The sequence below is a fragment of the Myotis nattereri genome (assembly GCF_964212035.1).
Source record: "Myotis nattereri genome assembly, chromosome: 3".
In the NCBI taxonomy this organism is placed as follows: Eukaryota; Metazoa; Chordata; class Mammalia; order Chiroptera; family Vespertilionidae; genus Myotis; species Myotis nattereri.
This window is the reverse complement of record NC_138077.1, coordinates 16,715,621-16,725,646: the sequence shown is the minus strand read 5'-3', so window position 1 is coordinate 16,725,646 and position 10,026 is coordinate 16,715,621. Positions and strand designations below refer to the sequence as shown.

General features: G+C 40.5%; 1 protein-coding gene across 1 annotated transcript; it reads right to left on the bottom strand.

The window, feature by feature from the left end:
* Positions 1 to 888: 888 nt before the first annotated feature.
* LOC308517068 (splicing factor 3B subunit 1-like) lies at positions 889 to 6,152 on the bottom strand (the record flags this gene model as incomplete). The annotated part of the gene is given in 8 exon segments (XM_081088116.1): positions 889 to 2,184; positions 2,188 to 2,645; positions 2,648 to 2,944; positions 2,947 to 4,089; positions 4,092 to 4,200; positions 4,204 to 4,362; positions 4,364 to 4,763; positions 6,109 to 6,152. Coding segments are annotated over 8 exon segments (3,906 nt in total).
* Between the last annotated feature and the right edge of the window lie 3,874 nt (positions 6,153 to 10,026).

The window sequence follows — 10,026 nt, the reverse complement described above, 5'->3', positions numbered from 1 at the left end:
CAGGGAGAGTTAAGGCAGAGGCATAGAAATTGCTCTTCCCCTCTCTCGTCAATCCATGTCTATGGTCTTTAAGATAACTTGTTATGTAAAATTATTTATTTATCTATGATGCACCTACACTGAATTTATCTGAAAAATAAAAAAGTCGATATTAAGAAAAAAATTGTAAATGGAAGATTATAAGAGAGGGTTTCGCGTGCCAGCAAAAGTTACTGGCGTGCCATGTTTGGCACGCGTGCCAGGGGTTGCCCACCTCTGCTCTAGATCATCTTGAGTATAGGAGACATAGTACATATGGTGCAAGTTGACTCGGATGATAGTCTCTACCACTTGTCATATATCAGGGCTTGTTTGGAATGACTTTCAGTGTCACACAGTCTGATTAAGATGATAGGCTTTACTGGGGGAGGCCTACAAATCAAGGACTAGTAAGAGTGCATGTGGCACCTGTGTTTTCTTCATCCCTTGGAGATAATGCCAGGGCCTAGCAATCTAATAGAAACAGAGAAGATTTGCATTAGCATGGAGGGTCTCCATTTTCCTGTCACTGTGTCTTCTTCTTTTTTTTGTGTGTACACAAATGTTTTATTTCTCAAACATTCCCTTTAAACACAAGGAATGAATTCCAAATCTTCATAAAGATGAATTAAAAATGAAATCCCTCCAGTATAGTGTGTATAGTCCCTGTGTTCTTGGTCACTACTGGCATTTACTGTTTAACATCAACAACAAAGACAGGTTATTTAAAAATCATGCTACTGGATTTCTAGCTCTTCCTCAAGGACCAGTTTTATGCTCCTCTGCAATGTTTAAAAGTGTACATCACCAAGTCGAAGCAAGTATAAGGTGTGAAGTAGCTGTGCATTAAACACAAAATAAACAACAAAATTATAAGATATAGTCAAGTTCATCACGAATATAGGTGTTCTTATCATCATTATAGATTCTTGGGTAATGTGCTATGAGAGCATCCTGTGAACCAATGTAGATGGAGTTGTAAATTTTCCAATACAAATCTCTGACCTTCCAGGCTGGGTGAAACAAACCTTGTAAACAATACTGCAACATTCTACATGGTCCAATAGCAACTCTCAAGCCCTCCAGGGCTCCCATAACTGCCTGAATTACATGGGGAGATGTCTCAAACACATTGGGCCATACATAGTTCAACAAACGATTCAGCGAATCTTCACAACCAAATCTATAAACCCCCAGTGACATGTGTTGCACCACCGCACTAGCCGTCTGTCTGTGTACAAGGTCCCTATCCATTAAAGCATCTTCCAGTAATGGTGTGACAGCACAAATGTAGTCCTTGCCCATTTCACCGATATATTCGAACAAGAAGGAAAGGGACTTTAACACTCCATTTTGAACATTGAGTTCAGGAACTCTGTATTCGTTCATTAAGGCAGGGAGCATTGTGAAGGGTGAACACGTTTCAGCGACAATAGCTATTGCTACAGTGGTACACACTCTGTTCTGCCTTTCCTGAACTTTGAGGTTGTTTAAAAGTGTAGCCAACACATCATGAGGGCCGATGGCCTTTGCAATATAACCAAATGTGTTGACTGTGGCTCTACGAATAGCTTTTTTGTGAGCTTTTAAGAGCTCCAAAAGCTCAAAGCAAATCCTCATCCACTCCCTTGCTGACACATATTCAGCTCCCCTGTCAGCAATACGCCCAACAAGATCAATACGATTCTCTTGTACTTTTTCATGCCTGTTCTTTAAGATGGGAGTGAGTCTAGGCAGCAGATCTTTAAATGGTGGAGTCATCTTTTGCATACCTATTACATTCACAATGGCCTTCAGTGCTCCAAGAATGCTGCCCAATACTTCAGGGTACTCTTCACCCAAATACTCATACAAAACAACACCCAAATGCCCCATCAATTTTACCTCTTGGCAAGTCTTCATAACAACAGAAGTTTGAGAGATCAAGCCAGCTGCCTGTTGCCTAACTTTTGCGGATTTGTTATTTAAACGCCACAAAACTGTACCACAGATCTGAGGCAAGTAAGGTTTCACCCGTTTGCCAAGTGCATTGACCACTGTGCCAAATCTGTTCAACATTACTGCGTCCTCTATAGTCTGTTCTTGAAAAGCATAAAGAATGCCATCAATCAGTTGTTCTTCAAGTTTGTGATCAATATCTGCTGCTCCCAAGTTGCCCATAATCTTCTAAATTGTTTCCATCACCATTTTTCTGTACTGTTCAGCTTCATCTTTCAGATCATCCACGATCCTGGATATAATTTCTGCTACTCCTACTTTGTTAGCCAACTCCACTAACTGTCGATAATTTCTTCTATCTAAAGCCATTCTGTGTTGCCAGAAATGTTTAAAAAAGGGAGGAAGAATCTCTGTTTCAATGTAGTTTGCTTCCACACCATCTGTTCCACAGCACTGCTTTACCACCTTCAGCACAATTTTCTTCATTTCTTCATCAGGAGATTGGAATTCTCGAATAAGGATTGACATCACTTCTCTCGTATAGTAGTTGGCATATTCTGAATCCATGAGAGGAATAAGATACCCACTAGCCTTTAAGAAGGCAGCCAGACCCTTTCCTCTGTGTTGGTGGATACCCTTCCATAGAGGCTTCAACACAGAATCAAAAGATTTCATACCATAAGGAGTGCTGCTTCAGCCAAGGCTGCAATGGCCAACGCACTAATGGTCCGAACTTTCTGCTGCTCATCCACAAGACCGTGTTCAATGATTTCAACTAAACTTCTCAGATGTGGCAAGATGGCACAGCCCATAAGAATAGCTATCAGCTGTACAATCTTAATACCAGTGTGTCTCGCTTGCCAGGACTTCTTGCTTTTGCACACAGCTTTTAAGAAGGGCAATAGTGAAGGAATGCCCAGGGCAGAAGCTACAACAGCAAAAGCTCTAGCTGTCGTGTTATGAACATATTCATCCATATTATCTATATCGGTCTCATGGTAGAGATCATAGTAGGCAGACCAGCAGCCTTTGCCAAATTAGAAATAATCTCTCGGCCTTCCACTCTAGCATAGTAACCTTCATCAATCAGCAATGGTTCAATGACCACAAGGATCTTATGCACATATAGTCGAACTAAGTCATCAAGTTTGTATAATATTCTATCAATAACTTTGACAAGCAAATGACGTTCTTGATCCTCAAGTGTAGGAGACATCAGTAGAGGAAGGATCTGATTAAACAAAGGACCAGCTCCAAATTCACGAGCTTTATCAGTAATCTGACGCAATGCAGCCTTTCTCATTGGAGGTGTACCATTCTTAATTTTTAAAACCAATTTCATTATTTTTCTCTCTTTTTGCTCTTCTGGACTAAGTGTTGATTCATCAACATCAACCAAAAGTTTATCAAAGTACTGAATATCATCAGGTTTTAAAAAGGAAAGATTTCCAGATGGTTGGTCGTTGACACTTTTCATAGTTCTGTCTTCAGTTTGCATGTGGAAACCAGTCATACCACCCAAAGGTGTTGGAGTGGCTGTGAGCTTTCGAGCTGGAGTTCGAATAGGAACATAACTATCTGGAGGAGGAAGTACCTTATATCCTTCTGGAAACATAGCATCTAATTCTTCATCAGAAAGTGGGCGATTTCTCTCATCAATTTCTCTATACCAGCGCCAAGCCTGAAGCTGTTCATGAGTCATACTCATTATGTGACCTGGAGTAGGGGTGGCCATGTTCATGGCTGGTGTGCCAATTGGTGTTCTCCCAGGGGTCAGAACAGGAGTGCTTCCACCCATCTGACTGGCTGGTGTTTCATCCCAACGTGATTTCCTTTTACTGGCTCCAGGAGTGGGTGTTTCACCAATTGAATCTCCACCTCGATCTGTTCGAGGCATCTCGGCCCATCCACTTCCATGCCCAGGAGTGTCTCTTTCTGTCTTGGGGGTCTCATCCCAGCGGTTTTTACGAGCACTGGAAGTTGCGCCTCCATGGCCTGGTGTTGCATGGCCTGGTGTATCACTGCGTCCAGGAGTAGCAGCTCCCGCTGGTGTGTGACTTGGTGTAGGAGCCCATATTTTTGAGCCTGGGGTTGCTCCAGGAGTCTCACTTCCCTTTGCACGGCCTGGTGTTCATCCCATCTTAAGGAAGGGGTATGTCCAGGGGTCTCTGCTTGATCCCAACGTGACAGCTTTTGGGGGGTGGCACCAGGAGTCTGATCAGCTGTTTGATCCCAACAACATTTTCATTTTGAGGGAGGCTGGGACGCTGCTGCTCCATTGACGACTTTCAGTTCTCCAGCTTTAGCTTTTTCTGCTAGTTGTTGCCTAATTTCTCTCTCTTCTTTAGTCAAATGCTGCTCTTGCATTACATCCATGTAAGTTCTAGCATTCATTTTAGGATCAGAGGGCCTTCCCTCCATCTGCAAAAGGATCAAGACGCTCTGGGGAAATTATCATGGTCCGCCTGTGCTTTTTGTATTCATCTTCCCGGACAGCAATCTTCGGAGGTCGGTGCTCAGCAAACGGATCATACTGTTCCGTTGACTGAGGTATATCACTAAGCAATGCCACAGGAGCATGATATCTTGGCTTCTTCTGACCAAGCAAACTTGTAGATGATGAGTAGTCATCGTCATCATCTTCAAGTTCAGTTGCAGCAATTGATGTCACATACCCAGCAAATCTGCTGTCACTTCCACCATATATTTCCTGGTCATAATAACCTGTAGAATCAAGGCCCACTCCTTGAGCTTCATCAAGAGCTGCCTTCTTGCCTTGAATTTCTCGAATCTGTGCTTCGCTGGCACTTAGTTAAGGGGTTTTATCCCCTCCCTAACTTCAGGGAAAAATCCCTCCCTGGGGAAACAACCTTTCTTGGAGAGGTGACCTTGGTTAAAACACATAGCGCCAAGAAGGGGAGCAAACATATTAAGAACAGTATGCCATATACTCCAGGTCCCTTGAAACATATGCTGTGCAGATGTTTCTTCCCTGCAGCGATTGTGTCAAGCAGCAAGGATGGACCGGCTTCCGGCAAATTCCCCCTTTTTTTTATTTTTTTAAATAATAGTGCATGTAAATCAGCGGCCACCTCTCAGATTGGGTTGTTTAAGACTTGGAAGAAGACTGACAAGCAATGACAATAAGCATAGCTATAAACATAGTGGATGGAGCGCACAAGGAGCCTTGTTCCTGTAGAAGGTTGCTGGCCTCTTCAGTCAAGGGATTTCAGCTGTCCTCAAGTCGGGGGTTTGGTTGTCCTTGTTGATCTGACTAGTGGGCAGCGTCATTGGCAACAGGCTTCCCGAAGCGTCAGCGAGTTGAAGGGCTGCATCAAAGAGTCCATCAGGGCCACACTTGATGGTGGTGTCGGTGTGTCCGGGGAGGAGTCAGCTTTGCCCTCTGGGCCAGCTGATATGGAAGATACCTGGGAGGAGGAGGAGGAGGAGGCGGAGATGGAGGGTAGTAGAGAGAAAAAGAAGAGAAAGCAACAGAACTACAAGGCATGGAAGTGTTTAGAAAGAAGAGGGAGAAGAAAGGGAAGAAGGCAGCATCCTGACACAGCCCTTTCCTTCAGCTGCCTCTTTCCCTGTGGTCCAAGGTAGAAATCACTGTGTCTTCTTATAGGCGCAGTGATGGCGAACCTTTTGAGCTCGGCATGTCAGCATTTTGAAAAACCCTAACTTAACTCCGGTGCCGTGTCACATATAGAAATTTTTTGGTATCTGCAACCATAGTAAAACAAAGACTTATATTTTTGATATTTATTTTATATATTTAAATGCCATTTAACAAAGAAAAATCAATCAAAAGAATGATTGGTATCATAGGTTCACCATCACTGTTATAGGGCAATTGTGAGAGCAATATTGCCAATGGGCATACAGCCTACTGAGTCACCAGGAAGTCTGGATTTAGAAGCCAACTGTTTGCATAAATTGTCTGGGAAAATTTGTAGCCCAATACTGAGATTCTTTAGGGTGGGGAGGGGGGGAGTTTGAGGGGGGGAATTCTATAGAAAGTTGAAATCCCTTCTCCAGAGAGGAGAAAGGCACTGGTAATGTGGTCATTGGAGTTAGGTATAGTTTCTTTGGCTAGAGGAGGGGAGAGATGGTATCAGCAGGCTCATTGTTCAGGCAATTCAGAGAGACCTTGTTGCTATACCACAGTACGTCATCTCAGATGAAACAGTCATCTCTAGATAAATGTATTTTTACCAACCCCCTACATTAAGATGGAGATAGGGAAACCTTAAGTTATGCTTGGACCTTTATAACATTACAGGGAGTGAAATTTACTAGCAGAGGGCTGAAAATATAACTGTTCTTTTAAATTATCTTTTATATTTGTCCACATGTTTACTATTTTATAGGTTCTTCATTTCCTTTTGTTTTTTGACAACAGAAGGACAGTATCAAATATCTAAGGGCTCAGGAGATATACCTCACATCTAATCAAACACAAATAGACCATAAATTAACCTCAGGCATTTGAATGGTCAATACAAATTATAAATTCAAGAAAAGTGCTGTCAGTCTAGAAATTCACTGTGGGTGTTTCTTTAGTCAATTTCAGGAAGCCTGTTGGATATTATAGTTTTAGTTGGATTTTTTTTTTATCAAGGAGATTAAAATTGTTTCTATATTTCACCTCAATTTAATGGTTTAGTTCTATTTCTAGTGACAAGGAAGCGTGTTTCTTATGATATGAAATCTCTTTCTTTGTTTTATGACTGCTTGAAATAAGTGGCAAAATGCCTGCTAACAATTACTAAATTATTTACACTATTGGGACACTGCTTGGAAAATTACTGAATACACACACACACACACACACACACACACACACTTCAGATTAGAGCTGCATAGAACAATATAATGGCCACTGGATATTTTCTGACTTGTTTCTGTATCATTAATATGAATGTAAAATAATGATGTCAGTTTGGAGGAATTTTAGATATTGAGGATCTCTAACAAATAATGTTCTTAGATAGTGAGGATGTCTGGCAAACACCAATTATAAGTCCCCTCTTCATGTCATGTAACTGTAGAATGTTTGAATATTCTTCTAGTGATGTTTGGAAATCAGAATCTAAAATATGATCCTAGCTATGTAAGCAAAATATACTTGAATAAAGAGATCATAAGGAAATATGTAGATGAGTTTACGGGGAGCCCAAAATGACTTTCTTGTTATGAACTCCTGGTCCAAACTGAAAATTTCAGTCATATTATATCTCATATTGGGATACAAGCTATTTGGTATAGTGACAATTCTGATTTGGGGATTTGTATTGGTCAGGATTTATGCTGCCCTAATGTCAAGGGCATACATAATTCTTTTATGTTAACACATTGCAAATAAACCTGAGAGATTTACAACTATTATTTATTAACTCTCAGGGTATACTTGTTTATTAATATTGCTATCTTCCTAACATCTTAAGAATAAATGTATTTTGAGCTTGTCTGAGAATGGAATAGAAAGTGTAAATGTGTAGTTGTAATAGTTAGGGGTGAGGTTGGGAGTAAAAAGTAAAAGTCGCAAGGACACAGAATCCTATAGAAAATGATAGAAGTTCCATGCAGGCTTCTGAATTTGGACACCATTTATGTATTTCTGCCTTTAAAAAAAACCCCACATGTTTATTGATTTCAGAGAGGGAGAGGGAGTGAGAGATAGAAACATCACTAATGAGAGAGAATCATTGATCTGCTGCCTCCTGCACGCCCCCTACTGGGGATGGAGCCCACAACCCGAGCATGTGTCCTTCACTGGAGTCAAACCGGGGACCCTTCAGTCCACAGGCCGATGCTCTATTCACTGAGCCAAACCAGCCAGGGATGTATTCCTACCTTTTAAGGGATCTTAGAATTTTATCTATACAAATCTAGAACTCAGATTTTGCCTATTTGGCTTCTGGTTCTAATTTTGGCTCTTCAAAGAACCTGACTGTAAGTGACTCAGTATCCCTTACTACTTGCTGGAAAACCCAACTTCTCATCTTCATCTATTCCATCCTGACGGTCCTCCCCTCCCCCCCCCCCCAAAAAAAATACCCTCAACTTTGGTACCATATTAATGGTTTTTATTAATTAAAAAGTTAAAAGACAATTAAAGCCTTTGTGGATTAGCCTTGAAAAGATTTTTGATTTGTTATTTTTCTATTTAGCTCTAATGAACAGACTTGACATTTATATAGGTATCACTTTTTATAGAACATTTATTGAAACCTAAGTTATTGCCGATTAATTCCAAATGATCCTGCAAACATGGGCCAAGTTCATGGGCTTGCTTTTTAAAAACGGGTCACATTACACAAATAAGAATATGACTTTATTCAGAAAAATCTTTAAAAAGTAATGTCATTTAATTATTTAAATCTCCTGTAAGAATAGATTCTTATCACTTACATGTTTAGAGGCTTTATTGAATTTTTCATATGAAATAACATATTAAACAACTGCTTATAAAGGAGCATGGTTGAGCTAATGTTAGCAAAGACCCCAGAATCCTTTGTGTTTCACTGTTCTTCCTGCATGTGAAGTGCCCTTTTCTGCACCAACATCTCTTATCCTTTCACACTTCATTATCTTTATAAACAGAACGGAGACAACATACAGAATTAATTTAAGTAAAGGTCTGCATTACAACTGCAAGCATTAATTGGCAGCCGTTTACCAAAGCACAGGCAAAAATCAATTTTAATTCGTATTTTTGGCTTTAATGGAAAGTGATTACAAAATTGGCATTTTAGCTAATACTGTTGAGATTTATGGCGAGGTGATCCTGATTAATTTTCTGTTGAATTGCTATAGGCCTTGAATATCTGCAGTAAAATGATATACTATTTACTGATACCAGGGCTGCATCAGCATTTCATAACAAAAGGCTTCTTAATGGCTTACAGGTGTATTTCACACTCCAGCTTCTGAGAGACAGGGTACTATTTTTTTTTCCCCATAAAAAGACTGTTAAAAGCAATCAAATTTCATACCCTTTTATTAATTGGGGACATTTTATGTTAAGGTATCTCAAATATTAGCCCCAAAGCAGCTTTCTTTTGCCTAGTTACAAGTGGCATAAAAAGGACATGATATGCTTTAAATAGACAATAGTTAATGCATGATTTTTCTTTATTTCCTCACTTTTCTTCCTTTCTTGATTATGTGGGTAGGAACTTGCCTATTGAGCCTCATCACATGTTTTTAGATCTCTTTGAAAGCAGGAAATAAAAAAGAACTAAGCTTCACAGTCCATTCTGGTCATGTGATTTGAGTTTCAAATGCTCTTCAGCTTGCTTTAATTGTGATTATTTCCTCCTTTTAAAAAAATAATACTTTAAAATTATATATATGAGCTGAAAATCTGACTTCGATGAATGCTGTGATGAGAATAAACAGCACGATGAGGGTAAGTAAGGAGGGGATGTCATTTGGGGTAAGATGGCCAGGGATGGACTACATCGGGAAAGCGTGTAATATCTCAGGTGAGACCTGAATGATGAGTTTAATTCCGAGAGGAAAGTGCTCCCAGTAGAAAGAAAAAGAATCACAACGGTCTAACGATGAAAAACCCTTGAAATTGTGGGTTGAGCAGTGGCCTCCCAGCAGATGTGCCCATGCCTCAGAACCTGGGAATGTGAGCTTGTTAGGAAAAAGAGTCTTTGCAGATGTGATTGCGTTAACGATCTTGAGATGAGATCATCCTGGATTGAGTGGGTGGGCCCTAAATCCAGAGAGAAGTGTCCTAATAGCCGACAGAAGAGAAGATCAAGCCACAGAGGAGAAGGCCACGTAAAGGCAGAGGCAGAGGCAGAGGTTGGAGTTAAGCTACCACAAACCAAAGAACACTTGGAACCATCAGAAGCTAGAAAGGGGTAAGGAAGGCTTCTCCCCTAGAGCCTTTGGAGGAAGCATGGTCCTGCCAACAACTTGATTTTGAGCTTCTTGCCTCCAAAACTGTGAGAGAATACATTCCTGTTGTTTCAAGCCACCCAGTTTGTGGTACTATGTTTTGGCATCCTGCAAAATCTAATATACGTGGCATTTTTTTAAGAATAGAAA